The 17,282-nt window shown below is 33.0% G+C and overlaps 2 protein-coding genes across 2 annotated transcripts in view; both read right to left on the bottom strand.

Annotated features, from left to right (window-relative positions):
• Positions 1 to 17,282, bottom strand: part of LOC134278748 (mucin-2-like) — a 207,945-nt gene that overhangs the window by 152,693 nt on the left and 37,970 nt on the right. Inside the window, exons 8-9 of the mRNA XM_062761037.1 lie at positions 15,618 to 15,828; positions 4,536 to 4,672 (exon numbers count right to left, since the gene is read on the bottom strand). Coding sequence (XP_062617021.1) covers positions 4,536 to 4,672; positions 15,618 to 15,828 — 348 coding nt within the window. The remainder of the gene's footprint in view (positions 1 to 4,535; positions 4,673 to 15,617; positions 15,829 to 17,282) is intronic.
• On the bottom strand, positions 13,709 to 14,262 carry LOC134278732 (uncharacterized). The gene is made up of 2 exons (XM_062761022.1): positions 14,137 to 14,262; positions 13,709 to 14,018 (listed from the first exon to the last, which is right to left on the bottom strand). The coding sequence occupies exons 1-2, from the start codon at positions 14,241 to 14,243 to the stop codon at positions 13,709 to 13,711; spliced, it is 417 nt and encodes a 138-aa protein (XP_062617006.1). The 5' UTR covers positions 14,244 to 14,262.

The raw sequence follows: 17,282 nt of genomic DNA, 5'->3' as shown, positions 1-17,282 counted from the left end.
TACTATTTAGTATATCATGATGTATATCTTTACATATATGTGCTTTATAAAAAATAAAATTTATGTCGGGTGGTGCATATTTCGTAGTAAAGTTCTTTTCTTTGTCTTAAAGTTATGCTCCACTATGTCATTGTTTGTTAACCATGCATTAATCGTCAAATTATAAAATTAGAAGAAACATTTTATTCTTTTGACCACACACAGAGTTAATCTTAGTTATTTTTGACCGACGGTTCAATATACATATAACAATCTAGTTCAGAGAAGGGGGTGGTGGATTCCCTTGACTAAATATGTAGAATTATTAAATGTATTCAGGTTTACTGAAGCAAATAAAAAATATGCCAATATGGATATGAAGATTTTATTGCTTATTCTTTATTATGTGTATAGAGGATTCTTTTTATATAAAATATTCATCACACTGTAATGGTGATTTTATGAGTTTGTACAAGCCAGACGTAATAATTTTTTTTCATTTCACATGCTGAATACGATCATTTAGTAAAACAAAATGTATTTGGGAAAAAAAGAAAATTGATTATCCGGGATTCGAACCTGAGTGTTCTCAAACATGAAGCGAGAGACATAACATTACACCACAGTACCGCTTTAAACAGGCGTTAATTATATGCAAGCATGAAGGCACATACATGTATATATTCACGTTCGATATTGTCAAAATTTTACAAATGCATGGTGTCTAATTTAGCATTAATTAAATAGTTTTAATAGATGTAATAAAAATATAAAGTCCGCAGAGAACCTGTTTTATACGTTACATGTATTACTTTCCTCATGCCCCTGTGCTAAAAATAGCGAGATTTAATACAATAAATGCTAATAAAACAAACGGGTTGGGGCAGTTTAAGAGGGGTGAGAGAGGTCTAAGGGAGCTTTATTATAAAATTACATTCCAAAAGCTCAAAATTTTCTTGAAATATCACACAAACGATAGTGTTACATTAAGACAAAATGTTTCAATTTACGAACTTGAACTTTTGACCTCAATATCATTAGGGGTCTTCCTTAGACCACAAGGAGTTGCTATGTATAATTTCATTGAAAGATCTTAAAGGGTTCTCGAGATATTGCTGGGACACGACAGTGTTAAAACAGACAGAATTTACGAATTTATGACCTTGACCTTTGACCTTTTGACATAAATAGAAATAGGGTTCTTCTTTAGTCCATAGGGAGCTGCCATGCAAAATTGCATTGCAAGAGCTGAAAGGGTTTTCAAGATATCGTGTGGAAACGAAAGCGTTATAGACAGACAGAAAGACGGACAGCTAGACAGAAGGACGGACATGATTAGGGCTGCTACGATTAACTGAAATATCGGTTAACTGACTGCAATTCACAATCTTTCGGTTTGATTCAAGATTGATTTTTTCATGATAACATTTCCTGTTGTTACGCGCATTCTGATTGGTTAATCGGAGGAAATGATGGCAAATCATGTTAAAGTAAACAAAATCACGGAAATGGTCGTGAAGAAGTCGACAGGGAACTACTTTCAAGTTCCATTTTCGACAGAAAGATGGCACAGAGGATAAATATATTTACTAAAAGGCAAAACCCATCAGCCACGTAATTCTGAATTCTAATGCAATTGTTTTGTAAAACATTCTTTGATTGGCTAATGCACTGATGTTTGAAGCAGTAAAACGAGCATTAACGAGCTGAAAGCTTTTTCATTGTGACGTCATAATAGAGCGACGCAAAAAAACAATGCTCCGTGACGTATTTCATGTAACAAAATTCAACAAAATAAGACGTAAACAACAAACAAAATGCATGGATTGCATTAGAATGGGAATAACTAAACTTTTAATTTGGTATTTGCGACCGTTAATGCTGATTTAACGGTCGCAAACATCCGTTTTACCAGCTCTGCTTACGCATCGCCGGTAAAACTCAGTTTGTGACCGTTAAATCAGCATTAATGGTCGCAAATACCAAATTAGAAGATAGTTATTCCCTAATTTAGAGGAACCGACAAAGTGCTGGGAATTTCCTTATTTCTTTTAATATTAACATCATTTTGAATGTGATAATATTATTGACATTCTTGTTATGACAGTTATGTCATTGTGATTAAGTGGTTTGATATTTTATTGGTGAATTAAAAATTTAAATCACAACAGGGATCTTACCGTTTCTATTGTGGCCAAATTAGCAAAATATATACTTTTATTCTTAACATAATAGGAAATCGTTCATTTTGTTTGAAAGATTTGTTCGCATGTTTCATCTTTTAAAACCATTGAGAGTATTCTTAATAATTTTGATTTAAAACATTTGATTCTTTGGTCATACTTTGTAACTAGCACATTAAGTATTTCTTTGTTTTCTTGGCTTTACTTTACTTTTATCTTAATAAACCTTATAAAAGCATGAATCATTATTTATTAGAATGTCTTATGATCTTGATGATCAAAGATTACAGATTTTATACAAAAATCTAAACAAGAGGCCCATTGGCCACATCGCTCACCTGAGCAATGTGGCTAGGAAAAAAGGTGAAGCCCAAAAGTGGTCCCAAACAATCCTTAAACGGGAGATGGTATAATTTTAATAAACATGAATCTACACTAACTAAAGATGCTTGCATATTTCTTTGACTACCTGCGGCTTTATTGCCCTTTACATTTGAGCTTACATTGTGGCCCAACCCTACCCCCAGGTGTCATGAATTGAACAAAATTGAATCTTCACTACCTGAGAATGCTTCATATGAATAATACTAATTATGGCTTTTCTATTTTTTTTTTATTTTTTTTTAAATGTTTCTATGATTCCGGATTCCGTTGTGGCCCCGCGCTACCCCAAGGGGTCATGGTTAAAACAAAGTAGAATCTCCACTACCTGAAGATGCTTCCATAAAAATATGATCATTCATGCCTTTGCTAATCCAGGGAAGAAGTTTTTTAAAAAATCCTATATATTTCTATGTAAAACTTTGATCGGCCACTGTGGCCCCGCCCTACCCCAAGGGGTCATTATCTAAACAAAGTAGAATTTCTACTACCTGAAGATGGTTCCATATCAATCTGATCATTCATGCCTTTGCTAATTCTTGAGAAGATTTTTAACAAATTGTCCTATATATTTCTATACAAACTTTGATCAGTTACTGTGTCCCAGCCCTTCCTATTGGGGTCATAATTTGAAAAAAACTGAATCTAAACTACCTGAGGATGATTCCTTATAAATTCTAACATCCCTGGCACGGTGGTTCTTGAGAAGAAGATTAAAAAAATCCTACATATTTTATGTAAAACTTTGGTCGGCCATTGAGGCCCCACCCTACCCTTGGAGGTCATATTTTGTACAAAATTGAATTAAAACTACCTGAGGATGCCCGTAAAATTACCTGAGGATGCTCCCATATAAGTTTAAACTTTCCTGGCACAGTGGTTCTAGAGAAGAAGATTTTCAAAGAATTGTCCTATATATTTCTATGCAAAACTTTCCTTGGCCGCTCTGCCCCCGCCCTACCTCTTGAGATCATGATTTGAACAAATTTAAATTTAAAATACCTGAAGATGTTTCACTTTAAGTTTCAATTTTCCTGGCACAGTGGTTCTTCGGAAGAAGATTTTTAAAGAATTGTCCTCTGTATTTCTATGTAAAACTTTCCTCGGCCATTGTACCCCCACCCTACCTCTGGGGATCATGATTATAACAAACTTAAATCTATACTACCTGAGGTTTCTTCCCTATAAGTTTCATTTTTCCTGGCACAGTGGTTCTTCAGAAGAAGATTTAAAAAAAATTTCTTATATATTTCTAAACTTTGATCGGCCATTATTGCGCCGCCATATCCCGGAGGTCATGATATGAACAAATTTGAATCTACACTATGTGAGTATGCTTCCACATGAGTTTCATCTGTCCTGACGCAGTGGTTCTTGAGAAAATCAAATTTTTATTATTTCTGAGTAATCTTCCCTTGAATAAGGGAGTTGTCCTTCATTTGAACCGACTTGAATTCCCTTTAGCTAAGAATACTCTGTGCCAAGTTTGGCTGAAATTGGCCCAATGGTTCTTCAGAACAAGTTGAAAATGTGAAAAGTTTACGACGACGACAACGACAACAACAACAACGACAGAGAACGGACAAATTTTGATCAGAATTGCTCACTTGAGCCTTTGGCTCAGGTGGGCTGAAAAGATCTATTTCTTATAATCGAAACTAAATTATTCGAAAATTGAAGTTTTTGTTTGAATCGAATCGTTTCAAAACTTTTATGATTTGTTGCAGTCTTGACATTTTTACTATTTAAACCCCTCTTCACCCTAGGATGTTTTGTATAAAGTTTGGTTGAATTCAGCTTAGTGTTTATTGAGAGAAGGTTGAAAATGTAAAACGTTTACAGATGGACAGACGATGGACATCGGATGATCAAAAAAGCTCACTTCGAATCAGGTGATCTAAAAAGTCTTGGTCCAGGAAAAAAAATATTCGCCTTACAATTCAATAAATCTTGAAATTAGAAATATTTAGAAATATTTTTAATGAAACTTACTTATTTTGGGACGTGTAGATGGTTCAAACTGAAGATAAAATCCTTGTTTTTGTATGCTGGAATCTGAAGAAAATTTTATTACAATGGATTCGGCATTTGAATAGAATAGAGTTCCAGCTGCTACGGTACCAGAAAACCTAAAATGAAGAAATAAAGTTGATTACTAATCATAAACACTCTGATGTCTATTACTGGAGACTTCCAAGACAACAAACCTATGAGACAAATCGCTCACCTAAGCACATTGTCTATGAAAAAAAAACACAAATCAGATCAGTATTGGATGGGGGAGGAGGGGGGTGCAAAGGAATTTTAAACTTTCTGAAGAAGCTTCCATATTAAAAGACCCATGATTTTCTGTTCTTGAAAAGACATTTCTCTAAGTTTTTTTCCAGTTATACATTACCATGTAAAATTTTGATCCATATTGTGACCCAAACCTACCCTTTGGGTCATGATATGAACAAACTTGAATCTACAATACCTGAAGATGCCTCTATATCAGTGTCACTACTTTTGGCTTTGCTGTTCTTGTGAAGAAGTTTTTCGAGACATTTTCCTAAACATTCCTATGTAAATTTCTATCACCCACTGTGGCCCCGCTCTATCCAAAGGGGTAATTACTTGAATGAATTCAAATTAATCCTAATGGGAAAAAAATTACACTAAAGTGTAAAGTTCTACAGATTATTGTACTAATGGACATTGCAAACAACAAACCCAGTTAAAGTTCAAATATCATTTGTTTGGGTTACTGCATAATCATTTTTTATCATTAGATTTTAGATTTATAATAATGTACCTATAATCATAGCTTGCAGTATTATTATCCATATTTACAAATGTTACTGTTTCAGATTCTCTGTGCAATTCAAATATAAAGTTAAACAAAGATCAATAATTAATACGGAACTTTCGAGATACTCCGGATATGGCTGTTTACGTTCGGATTTTATACACTGCTGTCACGTGATAAGGCTGAAATGTAGGGCGTATTTTGTTGACATCGAAACAAAATGGAGAGTAACCAAGCAGAGGAAAACAAGCCCCCAAAGAGAAAAAAGTGAGAAGCATGGAGACGAACCAAATCATTATTGCTGTTCCGTGCCGGGTTGCACATCAGATGGCAGGAAAAAGGCAAATTTAAGTAAATATCCGTGGATGAGGGGAGTGCAGTTCTACCCATATCCAGGAGCTAAACGTCAGGCAAAAATGAGAAAGAGGTGGCTGCAGCAGGTTTTCAGGGATGAGAAGTATGCCCCAATACGCTACCATTTTGGTGTTCACGACATTTTATAGATGGTTGTCCAACAGAGGAAATTCCTGTCCCTACCTTATTTCCACGCAATAAAGTCGTCAAACAGTCCAGAACAACAACCTCTATCGAGAAACGTCAGCCAACCAATTCTTCGTCTGATTCAGCTACAGTAGCGGAGACGTCAGTTCATTCCAACAAGTCCAATGGAATGCGCAACTAGGTTAAGGGCTACCCAAGGTAGATCAGTGTATGCAGAGCGTCGGGAATTCGATTATGACGTGTCGGTGAAATTGTACAAATGAATCTCTGCGAATAAATAATAATTTTCTTTTTCATATACTCTTACATACTTTGATTTCTCATGATAATTGTATATATTAATCAATGTGTAACTTATCTTGTCATTACAACACTATTAGAAAGTAAAATCAAAGCCAACTTGATCTCGCTGTACTAACAGATATGACGTCATAGTCTAGTTTGAAACGCAGTTTCTCTGTACTTTAGACGCAGATAAAGCTATTAGCTGAACTGAAAATATAAAAATTAAATCTAAGTAAGCATGATCTGACTATAATTGATTAGTATTTTTGAATGCATTTATCAATAGTTCACAGTCTTATTTAATTGATAACAATTAGGTCTCTTATAAAGCCGCAGTCATGCACTTTTATACAGAAACGTACTACAATCACATGTACAACCCCTCCAAAATCTCAAAAGTTCAACTATATACGCTTGATTATAAATTATAATATTTTACACACATGTAGCTATTGTCCCTACTATTTTGAAAAGTAGTTGGGAGCAAGTTGTGCGCTGTTGAGTTTTTCCGTAGTTTTACATTTCTTCAATGCGTATAGTGTATATGCACATAGTTTATCAAAAGCCGGCTAAATTTTATATATTTCTTGGGCATGGAGAAGTTGCTCCCAGCACTTTTCGGGTCAAGAAAGAATCAGGGGCATTAAGACCCTAAATATGCCCCAACCATAATGGACAAAATATTATAAATATTAAAAGAATTATGATTGAATCACACCTTTTCAGACATATTTTGATGAAAAAACCACTATTAAGACATTTTGGGGTCTATACAAAAATAACACAATTTTCACTGATTTCTCGAAATTCTTAATAATTTTTTTCCCTGTAAATATGATTAAAGAAATATAAAAGATGGATATTTAATACAAGTACAACAGAAATGATCTTAAACATGTGAATAGAATCTATTTTTTTAGCTATAAGTGGTAAAAAAAACGGATTTAAATGTAAAACAGTTGTTTTTGTCCCGTATTTTCGTGAAAGCGAGGGGACATTAAATCTCATTCGTCTGTTTGTCTGTCCGTCAGTCTGTAAGTCTGTCAGTCTGTCCGTCACAAAAACTTTAACCTTGCCCATAACTTTTGATTTAATGGAGCTATGACTTTCATATTACACATGTGTATTCCTTGTTACAATACCTTTCTTTGGGTACCACCAAATTTGACCTTTTGACCTTGACCTTTGAGTTTAACCCACTTTTACACAAAAATTCCAAACTTTTACTTTGGCCATAACTTTTGAATGGTAGGTACTAGGACTTTCATATTTCACATATGTATTTTTTGTGGCAAGACCTTTCATTGGATACCAACAACCTTGACCTTTCGACCTTGACCATGGAGTTTCAGTAATTATGAAAAACTTTAACCTTGACCATTACTTTTGAACGGTGGTGACTAAGGCTTTCGTACTTCACATATGTAATCCTTGTAAAAAAAACTTCCATTGGATACCAACAACTTTTAACCCTTGACTTTGGAGTTTTAACTACTTTTTAAACTTTAACCTTGGTCACAACTTTTAAACAGTAGATACTAGAACTTTTATTTTTCACATATGTATTCTTTGAGTCAAGACCTTTCATTGGATACCAACAACTTTTACCTTTTGACCTTGACCTTTGAGATTTACGTACTTATGAATAAACTAAAACAACCATAGCTTTTGAAATGTGAGAGCTAGGGCTTTCCTACTTCACATATGTAATCCTTTGAGAAGACCTTTCATTGGATACCAACAACTTTCCTTTGACCTTGACATTGGAGTTTTCACTACTTTGAAAAAAACTTTAACTTTGGTCACAACTTTCGAACGATAGATAATAAGACTTTCATATTTCACATATGTATTTTTTTGTGGCAGGAGCTTTAATTGGATATCAACAACTTTGACCTTGACCTTAAAGATCTACGTACTTATGAATAAACTTTAACCTTGACCATAACTTTTGAACGATAACGGCTAGGACTTTCATACCTCACATACGTAATTCTTGTGAGAAGACCTTTCATTGGATATCAACAACTTTGACCCTTTGATCTTGACCTTGGAGTTGACCTCCTTTAAAACTTTCACTTTGGCCATAAGTTTTTAACGGTCAGGATTAGGGTTTTCATCCTTCAAAAAAATCAACTTCAATGATAATTTCTAAATAAATGACATATGGTAGGGTGTTCATATTAGACACAATATGTCATAAAAAATAACATCTCACTCACAAAGACACCGAAAGCGGGGGACCACAATTCTTTGAATTTACTTGTATGTATTTAACATAAAAATACATTGAATGCACAAAGTGAACAAACAAGAAATGTATTCAACTAACATTTTTAATGACAATTCATTAAACTTGACAAAAATAACAATAAGGGATTTCAGTTTGCATAAACAAATTCCAGAACTCCCATCACCCACCTATACTTTTTCCAAAAAGATCATAGAAGTTTAACATCACACCACTCATGCCTTATACACTACATTTACTGATAATAAAATAATGTTTATCATCCTCACAATGTCATAAAAATGACCTAAGCATCAAAGAATTAGTTATTCTAGTACATGTTTGTCTGGAAAGGTTTTGTAATTACATTGTATTACAATAAATAACAAGTACTTGTATATAGTCATGTTAATTATTAACAAAGTTCAATATGCAAATAAACACATTGCATAATAAACTATAATTGTTACTATTATCTGAGAAACATTTTGTGATGCATTATGCATTTTACATCAGTATATTAATTTTGATAACAATTAATCATAATATAATAACAAATCATTTCATTTGTCAAAGTACATAATTCATCTTTCAATATTCACAACCAAACTTATTAAACTCATGCAATGAATCTACTATGTTTTTGGGATGTACAATGTACTATATTTTAATTTCTCAATTATATAACAGATATTAAGAAATCACAATTTAAACATTAAAAAAAATCATAGATACATAAAAATCCCTATTTACAATTAATTAATAACAATATTTACACAGCCTTCCACTATATTGTTGAAAACAATAATGGGAGACTAATGCAGTTGATATCATAACCTGCAGATTGATTGAATAATTGATTGTATATTGTTTAACGTCCCTCTTGAGAATTTTCATTTATATGGAGACGCCTATAATCTGCAGAATGTTCACTCTCAATAATGTTCACTATCAATAAACCAATGTCACAATTCATGTCACTCTTCCGTTGCACTCATTTCACTTTCTGATGAGCCATCAATTACTGCAGGTTGCACAGCTGCATCCTCAAGTAGTCAGCCCAGTCTTGAATAGGTCTTACTGCAAAGTTTGTGTGTCTTTCATAGCCAAGAAACCACAATACTGAGGCCACATGGGCACATGCCCCGACAACTCTGGCTCCAGCACGACACTGACAATACTAACAAGTAACAGCTCCAGTAACAGGATATTGTTTTGGACCACCTCCAGGCATCCTACAATTAAAATATAAATATCAAAATTAAATTACTATATATATTATGTAACTATGCACATTTTGTCTATAACTATGGAATGAAGGGGGTTACTTGTACAGTGTATATACATTTGCATAAGATTTTCTTTATATATGAGAAAGGGGAATAATTTATTTATACATGTATCACCAGGTATAATATATAATTATTTCATTCATGAAATCAATTTAAATAGCAGTTTTATTGATTTACCTATTTGGGTTAAATGAATAAAATCTGAAGCAATGACATTATTGGGTACTTTAAATTAAAACAAAAAAAAATGAACCTTGTAATGACAAACATTTTTTTTTCCATTTAAATGGTGATTTAAATGAATTCATAATATTCCAAGGTAATCTAATTATTTTTGTTAATACTGACAAAAGTTTAATTTTACATTAATAATATTTTAATTAATAAGTTAAAAAAAAACAACAAAAATGCATTGTTCCCACAAGAAAAATAGAAAGAATTTATATTGTTTATTCTGCAAAGAACATTAATTAGATTTAGTGACGTTAGCTTATTTTTAAGAAACAATTTTTTTTATTTCTTTAATGGTTTAACATAAAAAAAGTATAAAAAAAAAAAAAAAAAAAAAAAAACTTCTTGCCATTTTTTTTTTATTTTTGACTGTTATAGCACACCATACATTTACACAAAGTACACAGGTACCAGTGTAAGGCTAGACTCAGTTGTATTTGTACTCAGACAGAAAAATATGTTATAAACCCCAACCTAGAAATGTAGTTTATTTATATTTTAATGCCGTATATGTAAAGATTTTCACAACTGATAACACGCGGCTAATCATGAAGATCAACCGGCCGATCGAGGGTTCATATGAATGAATCATGAATATTAGGGCCTAAATAAAAAAGAATCGATGATTAAGTCATTTTTTTTATAATCTATTTTTTTCTTTGAAAGAAGATAGCATGTTGTGTTCCTGTTTGATGTATTTTAGATACACATTTTCTATTCTCAACTGTTTGACATGCATGTGATGATTGCAGATTACCGTCCCCCGAGTTCATGGAGTTAGCGGAGTCTGTCATGTCGAATCTTCTATCATTAATAAGTATAGGAGGGGATTTAATTTTGAACAGTGCATGTAAAATTACAATTGCTCTGATTTTCAATTCATCCCTACCTGTTAAATGGTTAGAACTTCGATAAATCTACTGTCACATTTTCTGTTTCCTCCAAATTTGTTTACGTCCGAATATAAAAACCGAAACCGGAAGCGATCAAAATCGGCCTCGAAAAACATCGTTTTATATATTTTTCAGGGTGGCCGCATGCAAGCAACAGAATGATATTTTGTGATATAATTTATTGTGCCATTTTTAACAATCTATTAAATTTTTACTCTGTTGTTTGCGTGCGGCCATATCTAAATCCTGTTTGGAATGTGAGAATTTGATGGAAATTTCTCAATTCCGGAAAAATCGCCCTACTTCACATGGTGATAACTCAAACTACAAATCAAATGTTGAAAATTTTATTGCTATTTCCATCAAACTGGACATCTCGATATATGAAAAATAAACCAACTTAACGATAACACTGGTATAAAAATATTTAAAAAATATTGGGCAGCTCATATGCTTACTGCCCCTGATTCTTTGTCTTAAAGAAAACACGATCAATTTCATGCTGAAAAATTATCCATATATCGTTGAACTTTTACGATCTTTATATCCGTATATTTTTTTTCTAATTTTAAACATGTCACGTGACAAACAGCTGATGTACGTGAAGTCGCGTTGGCCGAACTCGGTTGAGACCCCATACATACATATGTATAAGTATAGTTTCCATTTAATTAAAACTCATGCTAATAAAATAATATCAACATTATATTGATTTTTTGGAGATATTTTAAGGCTTATTTCTTATGGGCGGCCTTAACCTAGCTGCGTGTTTACCGGTAAACAAATTATTTTATTCCTACATAAAAATTTATGCATGCTATGAGGGCTACATATTGTGTATCATCAATGTAACTAATTGTTTGAAATCAGAAATCTAATATTAACAAAATATACATGTTTATTCACTGGGTATAATACTATGTGATATATAGGCCTATATTAAATTTAATATTAAATATTTATTATTATTATAAATGCATAATAAATTTTAATACCAAGAGAATTATGCATTCAAAATGATATGTGACATTTCAAAGCATTATATATTTTTTCAGATGGAGGATATCACAGTTTCATGTGAGGGGAATGCTGGTGTACATATACCTCTTCCAGTAGCACATGAGAACAGATATCAAACGAAACCTGTATCAAGGAACCTTGGTCCAATACTGAGGATATTTCACGTGGAAAATACAGTAAGGGTGATGACTCGGATATTTCTTTAGCATAACTCTGAAATGTGTTATGCAATTTGTAGTATACATGTATATCAATTAAACTTATTATATATTATATAAGTTATTATTTTCATAGACCACGACCATATAAACAGCAAACAGTCTGTGGAACCTAGATGCAGTGAAGATTTTGTTGATTTTGCTGTGCAGACAGACCTGACCATGAAGGATATGTGTCATATGGAAACTATGACCAAAGAGACAGACCATATCCACAGAAAGCATTTTGTCAATAGTATCACACAGTCCGACTCAGCAGTCAGAAGATATTTAGGCGTGCCTAGCATCACTATGCTCTTTGGATTGTTTTATAGGATTTTTGAGGATTTAGTTTAAAATTTACTTAATACTACTTAATATGTATTTTCTAACTGCATCTAATATTGATTTGTACAATATTTGAATGCTCTACAGTATTTTGTATATTTGCTTTTAGATAAAATTTTGTTTTTGCTTACAGCAATACTGGACAAAGAATGCACAAAACTCAAGTACATAATTTTAGAAAAAGGTGCTGCACTTGTTACAGTGCAGAGAAATAATTTTGTTACAGCATCAATGCTGATTTTGGTGCTTCCTATGCTTGTTGATTTTGATGCGTCCTTTGCTTGCTGATTTTGATGCTAGTTATCCTTATTTTGATCCTGGTTTGATCCTTATCCTGATACTGGTTTGAAATAGGTCAATGCTAATAATGCTACTGAAAGTAGGAATATCCTGCCGGAAGTGGATAATTCAAAGACAGCATTGCTATTTTATGCCATTAAAAATAATTTTTTGGGGTAATTTTTATTTGTAATTTGTATTATATGACTTTCATTTATCTGTTCTCACTTTGTTCAATGCTAGTTCTATCCTTTGCTTGCTGATGCTGATCCAAGTAATGCTGTTTTTTTAATGCTGATGTTGATGCTGATGCTAGTTCTATCCTGATCCTACTTATGCTGATCCTGATGCTGGTTTGTGTAACAAAATTAGTTCCCTGCACTGTAACAATTTCAATGAAGAAAGATTAATCATGATAAATTCTTTCACTGATAAAATCCATGTCTGTATAAAACAAAGTCACACCACCTAGCATTACAAATACAAAGCTGTCCTTGAATCTGCACATACCATGGTGAATCTGCTCTAAGTTTGACAACATCATTAGTGTCTCTATACAAATGATAATGACGGTCAACTGCTACATCATACGGTGTTTCATTTCTGTGGGAGTAGGAGCATTTTACCTCAATTAAACCTTTCCCACAGCATCTGGTGATGCACCTAAAAAAGGATGTTGCTGAAATATGTTTATGTCACAAGGTCTCATTTTTGTATTTACATGATCACAAGCATACATGTCAAAAAACAATTGTTTAGCTACAATTTCATTCTGTCTTCCATACCTTACTGCATCTTTGTTTAAGCATTGGAGTTAACATTTAGAATTTCACGTGTGATGTAATTATCATGACTCCACCCTCTAAAATGGCATACATTTGAAAACAAGGAAGATGTAATTCTACCATACCTGTATTTGTACCATAATTCATTTTCACTTTGAACACTTGTAAGTGATCTGCTCAACTTCCTAAATAATATCAGAGTTATACACATTTCTTAAATAACCTATCAAGGATTCTCCAGTCTGAATTGTGTGTGTCAAAGCAGCTATCATATCAGACGGATCTTCATGATCTTCCTCCTCATCTGAATGGGGGTCTAATTTGTGTAAAAGAACAGCACCCGTACCCTGGCACATTGTATACAGTTCTTTTTCGACTTCTCTATTAATGTCACTGGTGAGAGTAGGGCATGATATGGCTGGTAGTCCTCTTTGTTTGGTATGAGTGGATTTTTCCTGTAGGAGATGCAAATTTTCTTAACGCGACAAGGCTTGCTTTCCTTACGGGGCTTGTCCCAAACACACTTCACGTCGGTTCCCACCTCGGTATGCCTGTCCTTATCGCGGTCGCAAAAAGCTGCAAGAGCAAATGACAGGTCTGTGCAGTGCTTGCAAGAACCATCATCCCTAAAACGACAAAAAGTAGCATGTTAATAATTTCTCGAATTTAGGGATTGATATAATGTAAATCATAAATACTATGACTGTAATTACATGTAGTAAAAAAGCACAAAACTGGACTTACGCAACACAGGAGCAGCCACCTGATATGATATAGCAATCAGCCTTTACCAGTTGCCATGTCCTGTAAGGGTACTCAGATTGACAGGTTTCTGGTGTTGTGTTACACATAATATAAGAATATTCTGAATCCAATAAACACACTCGAACACTGTCAACATGATTGTTCTGATATAATAGATAGCACCTGTCTTCCTTGTACAATAGCGGATTTGTAACTCGAAAGTTCCGTATTAATTTTAACCTATTGAATAAATTTTGTTAAAAAGCCATTGAAGTTTTCAATGTTTCCAATCTTCATCATGTTAATTAAGTATGCAAAAATTTGAAAGTATTCAAAACTTGGTAATGAAGTTTAATTTTTTCACCTCCATACCTAATACATGTATACAATGCCATTAATATATGTATTAAATATAGTCATTTGACCTCACACTATTTTCAATCACTCTATTTTATCTAATGAAACAAGAACATTGTTTTACTATTTTACGCCTGATAATTTCATAAATGATTTTCTTTTCTTAGTTATCTCCCCTCGGAAGAGGCTGTGACCCTTAATTTGAAAAAAAAAACTTGAATTCCATCCACACAAGGATGCTTTGTGGCAAGTTTGATTGAAATTGAACCAGTGCTTCTGAAGTATGAAAGTCGAAAATGTGAAAGGTTTACAGGCAGACGGACGCCAGTCAAAATGTGATCAGAAAAAGTTCACATGAGATTTTCAGCTCAGATGAGCTAAAAATATATACTCTAGAACCAATTACCAATAAAACAGCGAATATTGACCTTTTTCTGTTGATATATTTTGTTCGAAGTTATTTTTCTTAGCCGCCATCTTGTAGGGCAAAGTAGTGAATTTTCCTCTCGGGCAACCACTTTTAAACACATGTATGCAAAGAATATTATATGAAGGGAAATATTTACAATTTTTTCTTTATTTATTGTTTACCATGGTTTTACAAAAAGAAAAATGAGAGAGAGAGAGAGAGAGAGAGAGAGAGGTTTCGATTGAATAAATTCTCCTAATGCTTCCAGGCCTTATCAAATTGTTCTTGTTCATTGTTTTTTCTTTGCTTTTATTTTATTAGTGTCAAATAACATTTTATGAAGGACATTCACCCATTCTGAGAAAGAGTATTCTTGGCACATCTCATACTGTAAATTAAATACTTTATTTGTAGAGCAATAAGAGTTTTCAATAAGAGTTTTATCCGACTCCACATGTGGTCACAATATAAAATCTTTCTATGAATATGTAATATATTTATGATCTTAAAATCATGAATTAATAGAGGCTTTAACAAACGTACATTTTTAAGAAAATAGTTTCCTTTTCCTCAGTAACCAGTATAACAAATTGAACTTGGTTGAATAATGAAGGGATCTGGGAATGTTGACCTACAATATGGTGGCCATGGAGAATAACTCTTGCTTAAATGACCTGAATTTAAAACACTCTATACATGTATACACTAAATTTACCTTCCAATTTGTGTTCTTCTGATAGGATCCAAGATCTCTACATAATCATAATAATTTTCTGTAGAGAAATATATTACAAGTAGCTTGATGCCATATCCGTTTGGCAATATGATGTTCCATTCACAGTTTGCATAGTTTGGATAAGAGCTGGGATAATTTGGACTTGTAATATATCCAGACAGCTGCCCATAAAAAGTTCCTCCACATGTCCCTGTATTAATGAAACCAATGTCTTCAAGACTGAATTTAAGAATGAATAAATAAATTATGGGAATATATAGTTGGAAGGATTAAGGATTAAGTTTGGAAATGAATTTGAAAACATCAGAGAGAACTAATATAGGCCCTTGGCCTGCTGTTCAATCCATATTCATATTGTACTCTTTGTATATTATGAATAAAATACTTCTTTAAAAAAAAAAGGAATTTGAAAAAATTTTCTCTGCCAATTTAAAATACTACTGTTGGCACATATATATTTTTTGAAATGCTCTTGCTTAATCACTGTTATCCATATCAGTCCATTAACGATTTGTTGTATTTTACATTACCACAAAATGCTGCCGACTTTGAAACATTTAAGATTAGTCCTTATTTAAATTTAATAGTTTAGCATCGTTCTACATACATGTGGGTATTTATTGCATCATATCCAGGGAAATGTCATGGATAAAGTAACACCTAAGTTATAATAGTAGAAATATAAATATAGTAGATACATTTTGTAATGAAAATATTATTTTTCACGTAAAAACGTGAAAATCCATTCCATCAAAAATATAAGTCCTATCACTTCGGAGTTCTGAATGACAAGGAAGAGTGAACGATACGTGAAAGGTGAACGCAAGGTGAACGCATAGTAAACGGAACGAAGAGCGAATTGTGAACGTTTCGTGAACGGTGAACGCGAGCGCACAATGAACGGTGAACTCAAAACATTGAACTGAGGGCGAACGGTGAACGCAAGCTGTACAAACGGTGAACGAAGGCTGACCGAACGGTGAAAATGGGAAAGTATAACGTTTCGGGGACTGTATTTGCGGTTTCTGTGTCTATACAAAATGAAAAGCAAACATTTGAAAATTTGGATTAATATAACTAAATCAACTTACTTTGAGTAAGTAATTAATGCGACGGTAGGTAATTCTACCTACAGAACTAAATATACCGATTATACTCGACCTGTTCAACAAAAACGTAATCATAGTCATAAAACGATTTTTTTATTCATTCAAATGCAGAGTGTATTGATTTTATATTTCGTAAAGATGCAGACGAAATGACAAACAATGAGAAATATCTGTTGAAAATTACTATTTTAACTATTTAGCTTTATCCTTATTAGTTACACATCAAACAGCATTTATGTCAAATACAATATTAATAGTCACTGAGAAAGTCATTCAGAAAAAAACCCAACAAACACAGCATAAACAATTTGACTTCATTTTTAACGTTTATGGGAGGACAAAATTCCCTTGTCGATGCCAGTTAAGTTGGTGTGGATAAAAACCTCCTATCGCCGTCTTCGCATAAGAAATTTGTATGAGTATTCTTTTTATTCTATTATAACTGGTAAAAATTATAAGAAAGATTATTCGAATAATCTTAATTATTTTATAACGCATTTACGACACTGAAATGCAACGTTTTCTTGCAGCAACC

The sequence above is a fragment of the Saccostrea cucullata genome, unplaced genomic scaffold (assembly GCF_032062105.1).
Source record: "Saccostrea cucullata isolate Sc308-1 unplaced genomic scaffold, CSIRO_AGI_Scuc_v1 ctg440, whole genome shotgun sequence".
NCBI classification, from domain to species: domain Eukaryota; kingdom Metazoa; phylum Mollusca; class Bivalvia; order Ostreida; family Ostreidae; genus Saccostrea; species Saccostrea cuccullata.
Note: the sequence above shows the minus strand (reverse complement) of the source record. Positions and strands in the feature narration are given on the sequence as shown.

Bases quoted from the DNA above. Each gene is read 5' to 3' on its own strand.
- LOC134278732 (XM_062761022.1), bottom strand. From the start codon at position 14,243: ATGTGTAACACAACACCAGAAACCTGTCAATCTGAGTACCCTTACAGG. The intron at 14,019-14,136 runs GTAAGTCCAGTT...TTGTCGTTTTAG, and splicing joins GGTGGCTGCTCCTGTGTTGC to GGATGATGGTTCTTGCAAGC.